The sequence below is a fragment of the Pseudorasbora parva genome, chromosome 12 (genome assembly GCF_024679245.1).
Source record: "Pseudorasbora parva isolate DD20220531a chromosome 12, ASM2467924v1, whole genome shotgun sequence".
Classification (NCBI taxonomy): domain Eukaryota; kingdom Metazoa; phylum Chordata; class Actinopteri; order Cypriniformes; family Gobionidae; genus Pseudorasbora; species Pseudorasbora parva.
This window is the reverse complement of record NC_090183.1, coordinates 34896784-34919715: the sequence shown is the minus strand read 5'-3', so window position 1 is coordinate 34919715 and position 22932 is coordinate 34896784. Positions and strand designations below refer to the sequence as shown.

Genomic DNA, 22932 nt, shown 5'->3' with positions numbered 1-22932 from the left:
CTCAAATGTAGACAAATCCAAGGACATTTTAATATACAGTTAACAGCTTTACTGATTTAAAGGAACTTTGTTGTACTTTGAGTTCGGGGGGAGGTTGGCTCCCTATAGGTAATATTTTGTACATGATATTTTGGCAGCACTGTTAAGAAACCTCAAACGTGAAAGATTCTGAGCTTGAGCCCCAGAGCCACCCCCTTGTCCAACACTGAGTCCCGCCTTACATTTTTTTTGTTTGAGAAGCCGTCTTAATCACAGTATTTTCCCTAAATTCAATAGGGAAAAAAGAAAAGATTATCACAACTTCCATGCCGACTGCCAAAAGACTACCTGACCAACTTATACACAAAACAGTTTTAGGTATTGCTCCAATATCACCACAAGGAGGCAGTGATGGTCATCTTCAATTGAATTTTGTTTATTTACTGTAAAAGCAATGTAATTTTTTTGTAAGATCTATGAATCATTTAATTGAAAAATCAGATGTAGCCTACCGTAAAACATATTATTAACTCTCTTGAGCACTTTAATGTTTCATTGACTGTAACCTATTTAACATTCACTTCAACAGTACAGTGTTACATCATCAACAGTTTCCATTTGCTAATTAGATGATCTGTCTCTTTGTGTAAATGCTTTTAAAGATATGAGACAGAGAATGAGTCAGCACAATGTATCAGATATTTCACTTGGCACAGCTGCTTTCACCACCGTTTGATGTTTGCTTGAGGCTCAAGCTATCATAAATGCCAACCATAAATCATCCTCTGCCTGAAGCTTTAAAGAGTTTTTTTCACTCAAATCCCCTTTTAACTTTCGAATAGATGTTAGACATTTTTAAAGTAACCTGACACAAAAGTCACATTCATAAAGTGTCACCTTTTATTGGAATAAGTTGCGTATCTATTTTGTTCATAAATAGCTATTTCGTTTTGCTGATGTGTTAGCAGTTTTCATTCAGTTCCAGAAAGCGTGATTCATCAGACCAGGCCACCTTCTTCCATTGCTCTGTGGTCCAGTTCTGATGCTCACGGGCCCACTGTTATAATTGCGCATTCGGTGGTGGACAGGGGTCAGTTTGGGCACCTTCCTGGTCTGCAGCTATATATGCAGCCCCATATGCAACAAACTGTGATGCACTGTGTGCCACCTTATGCTAGCCTTCGCTCCCCACGTGGATCAATGAGCCTTGGCCGCCCATGACCCTATCGCCAGTTCCCCACTGCTCCTTCCTTAAACAACTTTTGATAGATACTGACCACTGCAGACCTGGAACACACCACAAGAGCTGCAGTTTTGGAGATGCTCTGACCTAGTCATCTAACCATCACAATTTGCCAAAGTTACACTTACTCTTGCCGACCTTTCCGGCTTCTAACACATCAACTTTGATGTGCTGATGAAAGGATAGTCCATGTCCTGATGACAAGACCGAGGGTAAGCATGTAGAGGATGAATAAGATTGGGCCGAGAACTGACCCCTGCGGAACACCACATGTAACAGGGAGCAGCCTGGACTTGCATTCTCCCAATATAACACGCTCAGTCCTGTCAGAAAGGTAGGACTGAAACCACTGCAGTGCTATTCCTGACAGTCCAAATGTATTGTGGAGGCCGTCCAGGAGGATGGTATGGTCCACTGTGTCGAATGCCGCTGTTAGGTCGAGGAGAATGAGCAGTGATGGTGATCCTGAAGCTGTTTCGGTGCTGTGCGTCATTATGCCTGATCGGTGTGTATATATACTGTATATATAATTCTAATCTATAATCTTTTCTGTGATTGGAATTAGACATTTATAACTCACCAGCCCATAATTATTCAGATAATTATCGTGATTAATGTCTGATATCAAAAAAATTTGATTAAAAAAAAAAGAAATTTAGAAGCTTATTTAAAAAGATTAAATATCTTAATGATTCCAAACTTAACCAATGAAGCATGATACAGTCAAATCAAATATACATACCCATATATATATATATATATATATATATATATATATATATATATATATATATATATATATATATATATATATATATATACCCACACTGTAAAAAAAAATTTGTTGGTTTAACATAAAAAAGCCATTAAATTTGGAGTTTATTGAAATAATTTTTTTTTGTTGATACAATGAAGGAAATTAATAAATAGAAATCAAAATATTATTGTATCTGAACCACATAAAACATTTCACAAATCATGAAAATAACAAAATTTGGTTTCATTGAATCATCACAAATAAAACAGACACATTTACCCAATATGCTTACACAATCTTTTAATAATATTCAAATAAAGTTTGTCGATTCTCAAAAATGTTCATTGTATTAACTCAAATTTTTAATTTCAATGAACTCAAAATTTTAAGACAACCAGGTAACTTATTTTTAAAATATTTTTTATAGTGTATTTTAATATATATAAAATTAATATTCCTTGGAAAATCAATGTGCCATACAACGCTTCTTAAAATGATATTCAATATAAATTAGACGTCAAATTTATTTCATGTATACATGTATTAATAAAACATTTAAAAGGGTCCAGAAGTAGCCAAAAAAGCATCGCTCTAAGACATACGTGTGGTTATGTAATGTTCTTATAAAGCTATTTTCCTTCCATCCTCGGGGTTAGTGAGTACAGATTCCCCGTCACACAATTCTATCCTACTAACACACAAACAGAAGACCCTCCCCCAGTACATACCATGACCATAGACTGCACATTCCCGTCCCCCATGCTCCTCAAGACTCTTTCGGTCTGTCATTATTCTATGTGCAACAATCAGACAGGCTTTCCTTTTTAGGAGGAGCCAATATGTACCTAGCATTTTTCATGATCATGGTAATATTTTTTATTGTGAGAACTGACATTGTTGGGCCCAAATTTGTCAGAGCTGATATTGTCAGTCTAGCAGGCAGGTGTTTGGGTGTTGGTGTACAGGAACAAAATGTTCTCTCACGCATTCCTGCTGAATACACTGAATAACAGCAGTCTATGGAGGGTGATCCCTTTGTTTTAAGAGGGGATTTATCTTGTCTGAACTGATTAGTATAATGTGTTTTTTGTGGTATCAGGCGACACAAATCAAACAAGTATTTAGCCAGACATTAATCAAGTCCAGTCATATCACCATGACTCTAGGGTCTGGACAAAGGGGTTACATTAGGATTTATGCTTTGTCTACCAGGACTGAAAGTTATGTCAGAGCTCAAATGCATACAAATATGAGCCAAAACATTATGACCACCCGCCTAATATGTTGTTGGTCCTCTGTGTGCTGCCAAAACAGCGGTGACCCAGTGAGGCATGGACTCTACACAACCCCTGAAGGTGTCCTGTGATATCTGGCACCAAGACGTTAGCACCAGGTCCTTTGTGTCCTATACATTGCGAGATGGAGCCTGGGGCCTGTTCTTCGTACGTGGCTAACTCAGTTAGCTGGATTTGATTGTTGACAATTTGGCTTGATCTCGGATTGTTTGGTTCTTCAACGCTCATCCTGGACTTGCTGTCATAGCAACAGGTCCGTAAACTTAAACCTCCTCAGGAGCAGGTTTATTTCATGTAAACAGGATTAGATTGCATCTTGAGGTGATCAAATCTGTCACAGCCACTGCTACTTTATTACAAGAGTTCCTTACTGAACCAGGGGCAATAATAATTTAAAATAATAATAAATATAAAAGTTTATTTGAAAAAAATATTTTAATGTTGTGTAAAATTTGTGTTTAATACTATAGACACAGTAACTGTGAATTGTGATGGAATGATTACTTTATAGATGTATTGAAGGTTTACACACATTGTGCAGCTAATCTTTGTTTTTTTGTTATTGCCAGAAAAGGACATAAAATACAAAGAATATATATTAATACATATACAACAAAATAAAAAATAAAAAAAAAAAGAACAATGAAACAAAAAAATGCCAGAGTATACAAACCTTGATAAGTTAATCAAAGGAATTTATATTCTTTAAGAATATTACGTCTTTCTTGCTTTTTTATTCATAATATTCTTTAAACTGGTGCAATAGTCCTTAGTCTCCTGAATAAAATGTGGCTTGGATCCTGACCATTTTTTCTTGTGTATATGAAATTTTCCCAAAATAATAAAAAGTTGTACAAGATGAAATTATTATTATCACATTCATTGGAATAATATATACATATATCAAAATTATTTAATTTAAATATAAAATTTGTCCACCCAAAAAATCTTTGTGTATATACAATCGCAAAATAGATGAATAATAGATTACTTTTCTATTGAACAAAAATCAAGTGAATAATCAATATCTAAATTAAATCTCTCTAATACATTTTTAGCTGGATATATACCATGTAAAATTTTAAATGTAACTTCTTTTACTTTATTATTTAAGCAGTAGGTTATGCTTCACAAATACACCAAGCTTTATTCCAGTTTATATTCCTAACACTGTTCCACAATAAACTGTAATGAGTAGCTGTTTCACCTGTTAGCCTATAATATCCCTAATATGTTTATTAGTACAACTGTGTTTCCGAATGTCAATGTCTCCTAAAAAATGCTGTCTTGAACATATACTGCCTCAGAAGAATCACTTCCACACGCTCTTACAAATTGTATAACTTGTTGAGGTATGGCACCAAATACAGCAGCATACTCTTTTGGTGTAACTGGAAACCCAAATTTATCCAAAAATTCACTATAAAATAATAAAATACAGTTTGAATTTAAAAGTTGTTTAACTAACACAATGTTGTTTTCATAACAATTATTATAGAAGGGAGATCTTTTTTATATTGAATGCATTATTATTCCAAATGTGCAGTTAATCTGCATAATGTGAGTGATGACGGATATTATGGGAGTGGCTTAAGCACAAGAGATGCAGATCCTTTGATCTTGACTGTTAAGAAACTTTAATTAATATTCTCACATAACAAATCTGCTTCCAATTTAATTAATATATATTAAATACAAATATTATAAAATCGTGAATATAAATAATTAGGAATCATGGTAATCAAGACAGTGCACATTTAATTTATCTAACTTTTATGTTGGTTAGGTCGTTTGTCTGTTTCCTTATAAAGGTTCTTTTTTTTTTCTTTGACAAGTTTTTTGCCAGGTGGCTTTTTTAATTATATGATGTCACTACGTTGTCTTGACGCCAGCCAATCGCTGTATTGCTGATCGTGGTTTAGAGTATCGATGCATCTGCCCTCTTCAGAGAACAGAACACAGGTACAAGCAGTGATCTCAGATAATTTAATCCAGATATTTTAATCCAATCCGCAATTCGTTGGAAGAACCAAATTAGCCAGAGATCAGTTATCACGATTAAAAGATCTGGGATCTGTTAAATCATCTCGGATGTATTAAGCGGGGTACGAAGAACGGGCCCCAGGGAAACACTTAATCATGTCCCTCAAACCATTCCTGAACAATGGGTGCAGTGTGCATTATCCTGCTGAAAGAAGCCACTTCCACCAGGAAACAACATTGTCATGAACAGGAGTATCGTCTGCAACAATGTTTAAGTAGATAGCTTGCGTCAAATTTAGATCCGAATAGTCGAAACCCAGAACATTGCCCAGAGCATCCACTGGCTTGTCATCCCACAGTGCATCCTGGGGCCATCACTTAACCAGGCTTCCTCCACCTTCTTCAAGGTCCAGTTTCGATGCTCGAGTGTCCATCCCCATATGCAGCAGTGTGCAATGCACTGTGTTGCGACACATTCCTCCCATACCATCATTAATATGTGTTACTTGTGCCACAGTAGACCTTCTGTTGGCCCGGACTAGATGGGATAGCCTTTGTTTCCCTTGTGCATCGATGAGCCTGGGATGCCCAATACCCTGTTGTCAGTTTGCGCTTATTCCCTCCTTGGACCACTGTTGATAAATTCAGAGATACTCTGACCCAGTTGATTTGCCATAATTTGGCCCTTGTCAAAGTCACTCAGATCTTTATTCCTTCCATTTTCTCCTGAATCCAATATCTTGATTACAAGAATGGATTGTTTGCTTACCATCCAATCTACCTAGACTGTATGTGGGCTTTTTAGATGTTCAACAATATTCACATACATATATGTCATTATGTTTTGGCTCATTAAGTATATAGTGTACAATATCTAGAATTATGTTTTGGCAACAAATAAACTTTAATCTAGTTCAATTTATTCCTGTTTGTCCTTAAACATTAACAACACAAAATAAAAACATTAAAAACACAAGCATGTTATGCTTTTACCATGATTTATTGATCAAAAACATCAAAACAATAAGAGATGACACCCAAAAGAGTGAAGCTTTCAACAGCTCTAGTGTGCTTTACACAAAGGAAAGTCAATTTGGAAAAAAGTCCAACTTTCACACAAAAAGCACAAAGTCTCATTAAATGAGCACAGAAGAGCAACAAAAATGTCAAGGTCTGAAGAGGCTAGTTTAGCAGAGCAGCATTACACAGTGTCAAGAGAAGGAAAGGTTGCATAGACGAGTGTGTTGTACAGTCAAAGTTGGACCACAAGGAATACAAAGAAAAACATTACTAAAGTAAAAGAGATGATACAACAGGAAGTGAGCTTCTATTATGCTCGTTTCACTCTCCTCAGTGCAAGTGCAGTCTAATAATGTGGTTTGTCTGACTGCTATGACAAATTCTCTGTGTTTCTGCCCTCTGAAACATTCAAACTGAAAAGAGGAGTAACTGAGAGAACAATAAAGCAAATGTAAAAACATTTACCAACTCTCTCCAGGATTAACTGGCCCGCATTAAAAATACAATCATTTCAAATACCGTTCGGGAAAATAAATGTGGATTTTAAAGAAACAATGCTCCCATTAAAACCAAAAAGCATTTTCCGACTGAATGAAAATGAAAATCGAACATAAAAAAAAAGTATCAGAACACTTTTTGTTCCCAAGTGAAGAACCATACAGTTCAGAATAGTACAACTCAAAACACCTTAAACCTGAGGGTGATTCAAATCCCAAAAAATAAAATAACTCTTGATCTCACAAGCCTCAAGTTTCTTCCACCGCAGACAGCAATAAGCAGTCGAAAAGTAAAGAGGAATAAGGACACTAAAACTTGACACTATAGATTTATTATTAAAAAATATATATAAATAAACCACCTGAAAACCATTAAAAACTCTCCAAAAACAGAAAGCACTGCTAGTTCATTTAGTGAGTTAGTTACTAAAACACAAGAGTGCTGAGGTAGACCTATAGCACACAAACTGTCAGGCAAAAAGCACACTTGGAAACAGTCAAACACACAGACACAACCACTTGTTCTCTACAAAGCATTTAGGATACAGATGAGAGTCCAACGGTACCACTATAGAGCTCCCATCCTTTTTCTGAGAACAATTCCAAGTAATCAGCAAACAAAATGGAAATATCACTTTTCTAAATCAGATTATTTTATGGAACTCAAAATAACTGCTCCCTTTAATCATAAATCAATCTATAACCTTATTTTCCAAGTTAAAAAAAAAACTGAAATGTGAAACTGTGTAAGTGTATGTGTGGATCTGTGCAGAAGGGATGTTCACATGGTTTTCCATAAGTGGCCTTATATGGACAGAATCAATCTTTTTGGGCAAAAAATCTCACACAATGCAAAAATGGCATCTAAATGGTTTAACTGCACATACCTAATATATAAAGTGTTTAAATGTTAAAATCTTGGCGAATGTACTGCATGTTTACAAGATAAAGCTGCAAAACACAACAAAAACCTAAAAAACATTATTCTCAACATCACTAGACTTCAAGGCACCAGAATGAATCTGCATTCAAGAAGGGGGAAAATCTCAATACTGGGCATAGGCTTAAGATGAGCACTTTAATAGCAAATTATAATCAAGTTTTAAAAGTTAGTCTTTAATCATCATGATTTCAGCTAATGTGAAGTAATAGAGTAAAGATCAATATTATCAAGTCCTGTGGAGTTTAATTTTGAACTCAAGTAAGACCAACTGGTTGGACAAGTGTAAGACTATGAGACTTGGTTGGTGACGTAATGAGCATATGCTTGGGCTCAAAATGTATTCAAGTATCTAGTGTGCGTCTATCTACTGCAAAGAAATGTAAATAAAATCACTGACACGTTAAATAAAATAACTGAAATACTTTTGTTGTCTGTTTTATATGATAAAAGATTGTTTTGAGAAGATGAACAACTAGGAGAGCTCCATGAACATTTTCAGAGTCCTAGTTCCTCGGTAAGACTAATAAAGACTGAGCTTGCTTGTTTTAGCTTGATTGTATTAACTGTATCACAACATTGTTTTTAGCGTTAGCTTCACTTTAAGTGATGTAACTGATGATTGAGCTGAACACTTCTGGGCTTGCTGAATGATTCGTTTAAACCACTACTGTAAACAAAAAAGAGTGAAAGGTCAGTTGCAAATCTATTTGTATTGATGTTCAAGTTGAGCACTTTGTACTCTTCACATTAAATAGAAGATTCACAGTTTTTCAAGCAATGCAAGCTCTTCTCGGCTTCTGTGGAAAGGGAAAACCTGAAAAGAATGGAGAGAAAAAAAACATTCATTACAATTGGAACTTAAAACAGTCACACATTTGATAAGGATTTTTACTATGCAAAACATTTTTTTTTTAAATTCCTGATATTTCAGGAGGAGAGAAAACAACACTTCACAAAAAGAAGAGGAAAAAAAAGAGAAAGAAAAGAGCCATGAATTTTCTATCACTCGAGTGACGGGCTAAAACAGCAGAGTGGTGATGTCATGAAGACTGGTGGTGTTGCATAATGCCTCAAATGGGTCTGAATCTTAGATTGCATTCAAACTAAATAAAAAAAAAGGGTGATGGAATCAAAAACATCTTTACTGCAGGCTATCAGTCATGAGTCAGTACGAGTGCAGCTTAATCTCAGCTGCATACAGTATGAAGACCTCACCCCTCCTCCTCATATCCTGTGGCTCAAACTATGTGCTGAGTCAGGAATAGCTATTAAAGCCCCGCTGCAGCCACTCGAACTACAAAACGCGAGCCGTTTCGGGTGCAAACCCACCCTCTCTCACGTCCCACATACACACCACTGTCTGAGAGCAAATTATCCAAGAGGCTCAGTGCAGTATTCTTTTCCGCTCTGAATGTAGCAACGGTAGGAGAGGGGGATGGTCAACAAAAGACGACTGGAGAGGCAGACAGCTGTAATGTCCTCATAATGGCTAGAGAACTCATGAGCCCTCTGCCTTTCGTATTCATTAACACACAAATAATATTTCAGTGACTGTTATTCAACCCTAAATACATCATTTTATATGCCATGTTGAACCAATCCAACTTGAAAATGATGAAAAGATACTATGAAAATGAATGATGTGTATTGCATTGATATTAAAATGAATCCTATATATAGTTTATCCCTAATGCATCACTACAATCAGTCTAAATTCTGGTCTCTGCAAGGAACCATCAGTTGTGTGCTGTGTGTGGCATGTCCAAACAATTTCTTTTTCCATTTTTGGACTAGGGACAACTCCTAGTCACCTGGTCTGCCTGATGCGCATTGTCCCCCGGGGCAAAGAGTATGGAAGAAAGGGAGGGAGAGCGAGAGAGAGCGAGAGAGAAGGGATGGGGAGTGTTAGAGGAGGGGTGGTGGTGAATGGGTGTGGTTGTATAACAGCTATCCCAGCATGCACTTTTAAATACAAAAGAGGCTCTTCTAGCATATAAACAGGATCTCTCTGAAAGTCTTAGACATAATCAGATCATGATAGAGTCCTGTCAAAACATAACACACAACACTAGTAATAAATAAAAAACAGCAACAAATAACAATTTATCCCGCATTGCTATGGACATTTGCTGCTAAACAGACAATGAAGATGTTATCCAAAATGTATAAATAAAGAATAAAAAAAACCTCACTCATCATTTTTTTTCCACCATGGTCCTCAAAATAAAATCACACCCCTGAAACATTGTGTGGAAATACAGATGATGATGATGATGATTTTAAGTATGCAATATGCAATATATCAATGTTAAAATTCAGGCTGATATGCAGCAAGTAATAATTTATACCATGAACTATAAGGATTAGAGCTGCAACTAACGATTATTTTTTCTGTCGACTAATCTAACGATTATTTTTTCGATTAGTCGACTAATCTAACGACTTATTTTTTTACCCTTTGAAATTTTTCACAATTCTGTGGCACCCCCTCACATAAGTTACGCTAGAGGTATAACAGTACAGACTGCTCACAGTTCGCTTTGTATCACAGTTTTAGGTTCACGTTTCAGTACAGTTCGGTATTTGCTATGTTCAGGGGAAAAAGGACTACTGTCACATGAAAATAAAGAAAATAAGAACAGATAACTTAAATAGAAGCAGCAGCACAAATAAATACTATTGAGCAAAGATGAGAATAAAATAAACAATGCTTTTCAGGTAGGTCTAACATTAGTTTTTAGGTAGAGAAATGGAATGAAGTAGCTAATCAAAAGTAAAATAACCACACATTTAACTGTTTAAAATGTAAAAAATAATCCTTATTAAACTTACAAAAGCTATTCAGTCAGGAGCAGAGTGATGTCTTTATCTTTTGTTTGACATTAAACAGAAAGCAGTAAAGGCTACTGCCCCTTTAAGACCCACGGATAGTCGTCGTATTTTCTGTATAAAGTTCACTTAAGGCATAGAGTAGGCTATGACATGTTGACATACTTTTTGTGAGTTTGTCCGTTTAAGCACAGGATTTGAAAGATAACTCAATATTTGCGCGCTTTGGGTTGAGTGCACAAAGACAGATCTTCTCATTCGAGCCTCCTGGCTACACGGGGGTGATGACTGTGAAAATGACTGCTCATATTCGGACGTACAGCAGCACTCGCATGCGTTTTATAAAGTTTACAAAGAGAGACCGTTTTGCCCACGTTTTTCTTTTATTATCGCTGTTGTTGTAGTGCATACCTGAAGAGTCAGCACGTGTATCCATTGACAGAAACATACATACATACAGCATTATTTTCAAGTTACAAGCCATATTAAAGATTAGTCATCAGATGCGAGATAAACCGAAGTGTAAGTGCGTCCCCGCAACTTTTGCTTGGGATCCCGGTTGGGAAACACTGGTCCGTATTGATTGACACCGCGCTGGTTTGTTTAGAATTATATGAGCGCCATGACCGCGCGCTGCCTTGTTTTACGGTCGAATGCAACGCGTGTGTGTGAGTAAGAGACGCGCAAAAGGGCGGAGAGAGAACTTTAGGAAATGCAGCTAAACGAGTATGCGTTTTAAATAGCGTAAAAATGAATGAATGACGAATGTGGCGGCCGTTATTGATTATGTGGCAGTCCGCCACAAATTAGTCTATGTGTGGGAAACACTGTTTGGCCTCTTTTTAAAGTATTCCCATACTTTTGATATTCGCGGTCTTGGTTTTTGTGATAGAACCAGGAGCAGAAGCCAACATTACGCGAGATGAACGTCTGACACGACGCGTCGACGCATTTCCAGAACGTCGACGTATTTCCGTAGTCGACGTCATCGATGACGTCGACGCGTCGTTGCAGCACTAATAAGGATGTTATACACTGCCATTTTTCAAGGATGTTATACACTTGGACAACTTTTTTAACAACTTTAAAATGCACTAAAATGCTATAATATATCGTTATAACCTATAGTGCTAGATGATGATCTAAATATTAAAACAGGCAAAAGCTATTTAATACACAATATCAGCCAATAGGTAGACAAATCTTGTATCACAATATGATCTATTTGAGTTCAGGATAATGATATACCCCAAAATGTTTTTTTTTATACTGGAAATAAGGTTATGATGCCAAGTTTTTTGGATGCCATTGAAATTTCACAATTCGCAATACCAACTTTACCATCACAAAAATAATACTAGCCCTATAGGCCTAAATAAAGGCCTAAGTAAAAAGGGTAACAGTCAGAAATAAAATAAGAACAAAGAAATTACAAGAAACTTGATGATGATTTCTAATGGTATCTCGCTCACCCCATGTATAAATCTGTTTGTCTTTAAGAAAAATAATATAGTAATACACAACATTTCTGCACCGTTATTGTTTACAGCTGAGATTACTGGCTCAGGAACATTTGCGGAAACTTCACTGGCAAAGGCATACCTGTGTGTGCATTCAGGTCAAAGGTCCGAGGTTACGCTGCACATGTGACCTTCCCCATTCGGCTGTGCAGCTCTAGTGCGTCTGGTCGGTCCTGAGGATTGACGGCCAGCATGTCCTGCAGAAGTTTCCGGAGCGCCTCGGACATGTGCGAGCGTCTGCGCTGGGGAATACTCAACACCATCTTTGGGTTCTCCAGAAGCGCCTCTCCAACCGGGACTATGTCAGAACCCTGTCGCACATACGTCCCAAGCAGTTCCCTCTTCGATTCAGCGTCAATAAATGTGATTCTCTCGATCATGGCCCAGATGATAATGCCCAGAGCAAAAATGTCTGCTTTGGCTGTGTAATGTCCTTCCCACACCTCCGGTGCCATGTAAAAGTCAGAGCCGCATGCTGATGAGAGCCAAAACTTATTAATGTTAACACCGTTCTTGTTTTTTTCTCGTTCCTCTTCTGAGTCCCGTACTCCGGCAGCAAGACCAGCACAAACTTTGCTCAGTCCAAAATCAGCTACTTTCAACACGGGTGTCCCAGAACGCTGTGAAATGAGGATATTATCTGGTTTAAGGTCTCTGTGAACAATGTTGTTTTGATGCAGGAATGCCACAGCACTGCTCAGCTGCATCATGAAGCTAGCATTGGTGCAGGGATCGGGCTGACGGGACAGGATGAACTGATTCAGATCCCCTCCCTCGCAGAACTCCATTACAAACCAAAGGTAGCAGGGCTCATCAGGACATGACAATACACGCTCACCTGAAAGTACACAAAAAACATCTAGAGATTAACATACTTGAATTTGAATCTTTTGGAGGTGTTCAAATCAGTTAACATGTGCATTAAACAATGGGAATCACCATTTCAATGGTGAGGATTATGCCACTTTTGCAGAACCAACTCAATCACTGATTAATAACAGAAATATCAAATTACTCACAATTCAACATAAATGGTTTAAACTAGAAATAGTTGACTTTTAGCGCATGATTTAGATTTGAATGCACTCCTTCCTTCAAGTTGCAATTAAAATTCTGCGAAAACAGACCTAAAATATTGATGAAAACATTCCTTTTATCACATGCTTTTGACTAATAGCAGGTATTACAATGTGCCTGTACAAAAGAGGGTCCACTCATAGATGAATGGGAGAAATTGTACAACTCAATATGGCTGTGTAGTTTCACTTCACAGTTTTAGGCTGGTAAAAGCTGCCCAGAGTATTATGAATATGGCCGCGTCAACTTCAAGTCACTTTTCAAGAAAATGACTATGATGGGGTCTTCATCTCGTATGAGTGTATATTTTATTTGATGGACTCTAAGCATTATACGGCCTTCACTTGCTATCAGAATTATAGTAAATATGAGTTTCCTAGTAAAAAATTGCACACGAACAGCCTTGGAAGTCACTCACTTTAATGCAATGAGCTCGTAATTACGATTTTGGAAATGGGAATTACACATTTCCGATAGCACGTGAAAGCAGCATTAGAGTCCATTAAATAAAAATGCCCATATATTTCAGCTAAATGTCAATTATACGCAAGCTTCCGGTATAGTATTCTCCCATAGCAAACTCTCTTGTTCATTTCTAACTGTTGAGCACAACTATAGTAAACAATGTTTTGGTAATAACTTTATAAATTTTATAAATGTGGATTGTATCAATATTGATCTGTCCTGTTGTGTTAACCTTCCTCAACATTTTAACTTTTATTGCTTAATTTTTCTCACAGTTTTTCCACAGTCAACTGATCGTGTAAAAGCCCATGTCTTAAAGGGGCTTCGAGGAAAACTTAAGCCCTTCGATGTTATGCCTCAACCTTCTGCTTTAGGAAAAAAAAAAACCATCAACACAAAAACAAAAACTGTGGGAAAACCTTGCACATAACATCAAAGTAAACATTTTAAAATGTGAGAGAATGAGAGCACCAGTCAAGCAGCTACAAGAAACCATTGACTACCATAGTAGGGAAAAATACTATGGTAGTCAATGGTTGCTTGGATCTGCTTGGTTACAAACATTCTTCCAAATATCTTCCTTTGTGTTCAGCAGAACAAAGACATTTATATAGGTTTGGAACAACTGAGTAAATGGGTGAATAAATGACAGAATTTTCATTTTTGGGTGAACCATCCTGTTTAATGCAATGGAAAGAGTTAAAGGAAGAATTGCTTTGTCATGAGTTTCAGAGGCTGAATTGCTGTAGAACCAGTTTGAAGCTATTTAGGTTTCTTCTCACAAGACTGGACTAGCTCCCATATGAGCAACAAAGACTGACTTGTATTCCCTGATACAAGCCAAAGTGCCTTAGTGTAATAATAAACGTGGTCCTGTGCTTTCATGCGTTATATTTTTATCCCTTCCCCTGGTTCTGTTGAGCAAGCATGATCTGAATCTGCACATGCTGCTGTAAATATAAATAAAACATTCACTAAAATAAATCACACACACAGCAGATATTTTTCAAAGGAAAGTGTGCACAAAACAGTCTAAAGCCTCTTTCACACTGCACGTCGGACCCGCAATATTCCCAGAACATTGCATGGTCGCCTTCTGTGTGAAAGCAACCATGTCCCGGAATTGATTACCGAATTGAACCCGGGTCGGGGACCTAGTAATATTACGGGATTCGACCCGGAACGAGCGCTATGTGAACAAAAGCCAAAACTAATGCCGCAACGTGTACGTAGATCGTGCAACTCCTAGAGCTTCTTTTTTTCAATAATAAAACCCTGCAGTGCCAGAAGAGCTAGTCAGTGTTTTAAACGCAGAGAGTGTTTGTATACAAAAGAAACATGCACAAACTGGGCAAGCTTCCTTACTCAAGTCAAGACCACGGAGCTCCTTACTACCCGCGCTGAAGCTGAGATCGCTCGCCATAATACGTCACATCCGGATGTCACGTGTCTACTCGACCCGGCACCGTTACGGGTTGTGTGTGAAAGCGCACATATTACGGTATTTTGCTGGCAGTGTGAATGGACCAAATCTAGCCGCCCGAGAACAAATGCCGGGTCGCATTATCCGTGTATTTGCCGGAATCGCAGTGTGAAAGGGGCTTAAGGCTGGGCATACACTGCAATGTTTTTTGTTAAATACCAACTCACTGTACGAGTAAATCACATGCAATTTATCTGCTCACAGCAGCACACTATGCGGTCCGATGGTCGAGCTGAGACTTGAATGCTCACACTATAAAAATAAAATAAAAACAAAAGATGGCCAAAAAGGATTATTGGCAGTGTTCCATCAATGTTTAAATTTGAATAAAACGAAATCAGTTATCATATAAAGCGATCGTGTTTCTTCAGAAATTTTTGACTAAACAGCTCAATTCATACAGATGTCTTGTATGTCTTTATGAACTTGAAGTGTCAAAGTGTCAGTTGCGTATAGCTGTCAATGGAAGGTACAAAAATTTCTCATATTTTATTAAAAATATCTTAATGTGTGTCCTAAAGACGACATGAGTGTGAGGAATTAATGACAACTTTTCCTTTTGGCTGAACTATCCCTTTAAATGTGCGCTCAAGTTTAGGGTTAGCTGACTATAATTCCTCCCAAAGTTTCAGTGGTTTTAAAATTTGTTACCAAGCATCAGCCTGGATGTATGCAATTTGTTTTGCATTTGCAAACAGCCTCAAGTACAGTCTGAAAACACTATCAGAAAACATTGTTCTTTTTCTGTTATCGTGTTTAGTAACTATCAATGCATGACGTGGCTGGTCAGACGATGTCAACATGACGTGCCGTGCAACCTGCTCATGTAAAATAAAACAGCTTTTTCAAGAAAACGACTTTGATGTGGTCTTCATTTCGTATGAGTGTATATTTTATTGAATGGTCTCTAAGCATGTAGACTTGGTCTACATAAAACTCAACTGTCCATATATTTCAGCTAAATGTCAATGATACGCAAGCTTCCGGTATAGTATTCTCCCATAGCAAACTCTCTTGGGAATTTCTAACTGTTGATCACAACTATAGTAAACAATGACAAAGGCATATAGGGATCTGTGCACTACCTGATTGGTCAGCTTTTATGACGTATCGCCTATTTTGAGACGAACTTACCGAACATCCAACACAATGCTGCGTGCTGAGTATTCAATGTATTCATTGAGTATTCGTATTCGTGCTACATATGATGGTATTTTGACCAGCTGAGAACACGAGCTTATAAAATGTGTGAAGGAGTCAAAACATCAGCAGGAATCCCTCAGTCACACACACAAACTAAGTTCTGCTGCAAGGAGATGTGTTTCTGATGCCTGTACCGAACTGTGATAGGTAACATTGCGACTATGACGAAAAATAAACAAGTATACTGTTTTTGGTTCTTTTACATGTCTTTGGTCTGTGTTGCATTTATATATTATTCAAATCGCACCAGAGTTCATTCGGGGGTCTCTTTCCCTTGTTTGATGTTCATTTTTAGGGTTGAGTACCAAAACCCGGTGCCAATATAGCACCGGTATCTATATAACCGGTATGTACCGGATCCAATCCGAACGCAGATTTCGGTTCCTCATTTCTGTGCTTTCACGCTTTGGCTGGTGCTGAGCCAGAGAGACAGACTCGCTCAGAGCTCATCACATATCACACCTACTCAATGTTTTTAACCACATAATGTTGATTTAGGTTTCAGACATTTAGATGCACATAAACACTTGCAAACACACACATTGATGTCTATAGCAGCAATATCAATCCTTTCAGACAGTTATAATTTGACTGTTTTTTTTCCCCCATATCAGATACACATTATATAAGTTACTATACAGTTTACTCTATTCTTCTCTGAGTTCACTGGCCACTTAATTTCATGTATTTCGTGAGCTGTGGATGAATTTACGAGATGTAAATCCAAAAGATCCGATTCTCTGGGGCGCAAAATAATATGGTGGCACCCATCGCGCATTATAGATCAACTAACATGATCATTATAAGGGTTTTAAATGACAAAACACATTCACTTACACATATTTGAAAATCAGAATATCAGAGTTCATGACATAGTAACAAGTTTGTGAATATATATATATATATAAAAATCAAACCAATACAGCGCAATAAGAAACAATAAGGCGATGCATTCTAAAATATTTAGCCAGAGAATATGGTCATATTTCTGCAAAATAATGCTGAACTGAAGCTGGTTTGTAGCAGACCAAGAATACAGACTACTGTTTTTATTAGTACTGTAACTGTTATTTAGTGTTAAATAAGGCCTTTTGTAGTTGGGTTAGGTTTTACTGTGATTTTAAGTCAATTGTGTTTCGTATCTATTCATATTTATATATTTAAGTATACTTTAAACATGTAATAAATTGTTCAATTTAAAGAGTTGAAAAATAAAAAGCCATTCTTTAATGTCATCCACCGCTGTTTTGTGGCTCTTTTTTTTATGTATCGGTTCAGGGACCGGTACCATTTTAAAACTACCGGTATTGCAAAAAACCCAAACGATACCCAATCCTATTCATTTCACAGCAGCACCATGTAAACCATTTTCAGTAAAATATCCAAAAACCACTAGGCCAGTGTTATATATTTTGTCCAACTATTTGTAAATCGTGAGAAAATTGCTATTTTAACCAATGAACCAGGATGTGTGAGGGCATCACCTGTCGATTGCGTCATATCTGCATTACCCTCGGTTTCACGCTTTACTCTGAGCGGTGTGCAACAAATGTCATAGCAGCCGTTGAGCAAGCACAGAGTAACATCGTAACATAATTTTAAACACACTCAGATGTATCTAATATGATAAACAGAGCTGCGTTACCTCATACTCATAACCGAAAAAGTGAAAATGGCGCCAGCGACTGTGGAATAATAAAAGTGCCGCTGTTTGCGAGGCATGCGTCACTTCATACTACAGTAATGTCATGGGCGTCGGAAGCAAATAAAAAGTGGGTGGGTCAGTAGTGGCTAAGGCAAAATATAATAGGTGGGGAAATTGTTTTGTGGGGGGTCTGGGGTTCCTCCGCCGAAAAAAATGATTTCATAGATGTGATTTCCTGCATTGTGGTGCGTTTGAGGCCATATCCCTTTCCTTTCCTATACCAAAAAAGACCTCAAACTAGTACCAATAGTCTAATTAAAAGGCTATATTCATTTAACTGCCATAGAAATCAACTGTTTCACAGATAATGATAATGATTAAGTTGCATGTTTTTTATGCTCCGTGTCCAGACAGAAAAAGGGCCGTTTACTAAACGTTTGATTGGGGAAGACAAAATTACAGAAATCACTGAATTATTTACCGTGGCTATGGAGTAGTGGTAAGACGCATGGCATCAAGTTGACGCAAATCGAGCATAGGTTCGAATCCGCCTTTTGCCACACTCGCTCTACTCCCTTTCCCCATCACATATCAGATCGGAAAGGTATTTATTTTTAAAAAAAAGAGAGAAAATATTAGAAAAGGGGAAATAAAGCGTTTAACATGTGTTTAATAATAAGTTTCTCGGTTAAGGGGTAGTCAAGGTAAACAGACATGTGCTGAATTAGAGACGATAAAAGTGAGTGGGTCCAATATCATTGGTCTTAAAAAGTGGGTGGGTCTTGTCCCACCCACACACAATGGTTCCGACGCCCATGAGAAACATTACTAAACGCATCCATGAACATGATTTCTGCTGGAGTCCTATCCCGATTTTTTTCCACCGGCTGTGAGGTGAAGACCACATGTCCCAAGATTCTGCGCTCAAACGTGGCATCATCAATCTATGCCTTTGTTTTGAATAGGTGACCTCTAGCGGACGGAAAAGTTACATAGTGCACCTTTAAAGGGGGGGTGAAACACTCAGTTTCAGTCAATCTCATGTCAATCTTGAGTACCTATAGAGTAGTATTGCATCCTTCATATCTCCGAAAAGTCTTTAGTTTTATCATATTTATAAAAGAAATATGGGCTGTACCCAGTCTTTCCGGAAAAAACCGAGCGCCTGGAGGCGTATCGTGTGGGCAGAGCTAAAGAATGACGAATGTGCACAAAGCGGTGATGTCCTCAAGCGTGGAGAAACCCATCGCTATCTCAGCTAATACAGATAATGATCCCCAATCAAATCTGAGGCTGAAATAAATTGAACAGGAGAAACGGCAACATCAGGATGTCCGTCTCTGTGGCATGTACTGTATTTAGGGGCCTTTGTGTGTCTTTACGCGCAGTTTATGAGGACATGATTCGGTTTATGGACTATTGTATGTGACTAACGTTAGACCTTAGAGGTAGCAAGCAAAACGGTTTTGCACGTCAGAGTCAGACTAGTGTTATACAGAACAACAATGGAGTAACCGTTAGCGCATTTGAATGACGAAGCACGCGTATCTTTTACTGATGTTTACTCATGCGACGGTAGCCAATAGCAGAGACATTTGAAGTTGATTTACTCACCGGCTGCTTCCAAAGCAGGACCGAACCTTTATCGCTGGGACCGCTCTGTCAAAAACACACTTCTTTGGTATGATTTGGTGAGGTCCTGTGACAGCAGTGACCGTGGAAATCCACTCGCGACGCGACTGAAGCGATGCCTTGAAGCTTCCCGTCATTTCTGCGTTCAAATTGGTTCAAATGCAGCGCTGCCTTCCCGGAGCGCGGCGCGTCATAAGTGTTCACGGACGACTGGATCTGCACCTGAGAGACTGTTTACGGTGTGCATTTCCTCTCTCTCCCTCTAGTTACGCGCGCGCGCACCCTACCGGGAGAAGAGCCCGTACAGCCCATACAAGGACCTTTCGATCTATTTAACGTCAAGTAGAACCATACTCGAAAAAAACTCGCCGAAACTTGTGAGAAACCGGAAGGAGTATTTTTAACACAGAAATACTCCATCAAACGTCCAACATTAGTTTTTGAAACTTTGTCTATGTTTAGGATGGGAATCCAAGTCTTTAAAGGTGTAAAAAGTTTAGTATGCATGAAACAGCATTTCACCCCTCCTTTAATAAAAGGTTGTTTTTATGGTCTCGTCTTCCTGTTTTGGGTTTTACTTGGTCCATGTGTTCTTAAAGACTTTGTTTTTATAAACAAAATGTACACCTTTCATACAATTTAAAACTGTTTAGTATAGCAACACTTGACAATGAGACCCCCATTTTATAATCACTATCTAAAAACTATCTAGGTTACTTCATTTAAACAAAGTGCAATTTCATGCCCACTGTCTTGTTTTTCCATTATAGACTATACTTTTGAAGCACTTAAATTATGTATTTACAGTTTATAGTATATTGAAGTTAATATACAAGCATCTCTTTCTCCTTTCACTTCCATGTGAAAAAAGACTAGACCAACAGGCAACAGCTTCCAGATAAAAATGCCTCTCGAAACACATTATACAGTACAAAAACCTACATGATGATTCATAAGATCTACATTTGAATGCAGTCAACACAAAGAACACAGCCCAACACATTAGGATGAATGGGATCAAATTGGAATCTAGTATCAGTACTAAATTACCGCGGTCTCTTTTTCATTTGTAAGATAATTTACACAGTTGTCATGTAAGGAACCTAACTTCCTTCATTGTTGTAGCCTGGAAGGAGGTTTGACCCCGACACCACCACCTCCCCCACCCCCAAACTCAAGAGTTTCATAACCGAGAGGAGGAGGGTGGGGGAGGGCAAATCTGACCGACATTTGCACACATTCTTACATAAAATGTAAACAATCTTAATGTAGAACAGACATGCGCATTATAAACGTCCGGTGTCATCATGGACCGCCATGACTCATTGCCAAACAATGGATTCTAACCAGTTCTGTTTGATTAAAATAAAAAGACGATTCAAACTATTGACATTATTCTGATTTCCAAAGACCAATATGTCAGTGCAACAAAATTAATGAACTGTCACAAAACAAACCTATTGTTTGCTCGTGAAAAAACATTCTTCCAGCGCTGACCTTCTAGAACAATTGTTAAAACGCCAGTGCTTGAAAAAAAACATCTTACCTTTCAACGAGGTCTCCACCAACCTCAAATACTGCTTTGAACGCTTATTGCCGTGGCTCATTTTCTGGGCCATCCCGTTTCTCTGGAGCACACACTCTTCCAGCTGCACAACATTCTCATGGCGTTTTTCCAGACTGGTCAAAGCCCAAAACTCCGCCAGCGCCAACTCCACATTCTCAGGCGCGTCACAGCGCAGCTTCTTCACCGCCACTTTCGCACCTGATTTACGGGCAATGGCTTCGTACACAACGCCATAACTACCTCTGCCAACTTCACGAAGCAAGCTGTACCGCGGTGCAAAAAGCCGCCGTTCAAGACTACCATGTTTACCCAAGTCCAACTCGTCTCCCATTGTCTCATTGTCGTCTATGTTGTCGACGCTGAGCGAGCGCAGGACACTGGCGCTTTCGGTTCTTTTGCAAGCGTTCCGTGTCCGTTGCCGCTCTCTGTCCTTTCCATCCATCACGCCTCCTCACGTTTTGTGCGTGCGTTGGGAAATAAGTTCCGCGTTCATATTTCTATGTATTAAGGACGTTCAGCAGCTTTTAAAAACTCGTTGACATCTGCATTTTTTTCGTACAGTGGGTATCGTGATTCACAGTCGAGCTTCTAGCCTGAACTGAATGAACCTTGAATGAAGTGAGAACTTGACTGGATCATCCCACTTTCATGTAGTGGGGGGATTCCTGACCTATGAGGACACGCGTACAATTTAAACGCCTCTTTTGGCTTTTAGTGTGTTGTTGAAATACAAAATTCGAAACATGAAACCTCTTGCGCAATTAATCATGTATTTTAAATAAAAATAACTTTTTTTTTATTTCTTTTTTATTTATGTTAGTTTCATGCTTTTGAAAATGTACGTGTATATCATTTACACAGGCCGGGCTACATAAAACCAACAATTTGCAAGCATAGTTTTATAATTTAAAAACAATTTAAACAAAAAAATGTTTTTATAAATATATAAAATCTATTTATATTTATATTTTTAAAAAATGTCAGAAGTTAGGTTACTCCATTTGACCTGAACATCGACAGATATTTTTGACTCTACCACATTTTGTAATATTCATTTATAAATAAACAACTTATCTCATTGACCAATACACATTCAAAAATACAGAGGGAACGTACAACATTAATAAGATGATGGTTTTCCCCTCATTTAATGTCATCAAGGATTAGACTGTCCCTAAATACATCGGTGGGCTGTTGCCACCCGTGTTTGTGGATTAGAATGGTTTAGTCCTTCCAGCATTGACGTGCATGTGCTCTCTACAGTTTGCGAACACACGTGGTCAGACACGATGGAGAGCATCTCAGGCTTATGAGCTATGTATGTATGAGCCTTCCCATCAGTCGAACATAAATTAAAACGATCAATTCTTTCGTGTAAAATGTATAATCATAAAATTAAAAAGTTAAATATATGTGACAATTGAGGCCCCGTTTGCATTAGTGAATGAATAGGCCTACATTATCAAAGTCTTCTTGACCACACCTTTTTAAAGTTTATAATTTTTACTGAACATTTTTTGTAGGTTGTAAGAATGTAACAAGAAGCAAGCATGTAGCATGGATTGCATAAGATGACAGCATTACGAGGTGATGTATGTTGAGCTCATTCTCCTTTTAGAATAAACAAACATCGTCTGTCTCTGTCTCTTATATTGTTAAATGTTTATGTGCACCTGCATACAAAAAATCCTGAAATAGATCTCAAAAATGACCTCAAATGTCATCACTCATCCACATTTACATACAGGCATGAGGGCATGTCTGAAAACACTGCCAACATCAATGGCTCACTGC

At 37.9% G+C, this 22932-nt stretch overlaps 1 protein-coding gene across 1 annotated transcript; it reads right to left on the bottom strand.

The window, feature by feature from the left end:
• Positions 1 to 8408: 8408 nt before the first annotated feature.
• stk35l (serine/threonine kinase 35, like) lies at positions 8409 to 21768 on the bottom strand. Its single transcript, XM_067459971.1, has 3 exons — positions 21118 to 21768; positions 12149 to 12904; positions 8409 to 8531 (listed from the first exon to the last, which is right to left on the bottom strand). Exons 1-2 carry the CDS (start codon positions 21578 to 21580, stop codon positions 12180 to 12182), a joined length of 1188 nt encoding a protein of 395 aa, XP_067316072.1. The 5' UTR covers positions 21581 to 21768; the 3' UTR covers positions 8409 to 8531; positions 12149 to 12179.
• Positions 21769 to 22932: the final 1164 nt, after the last annotated feature.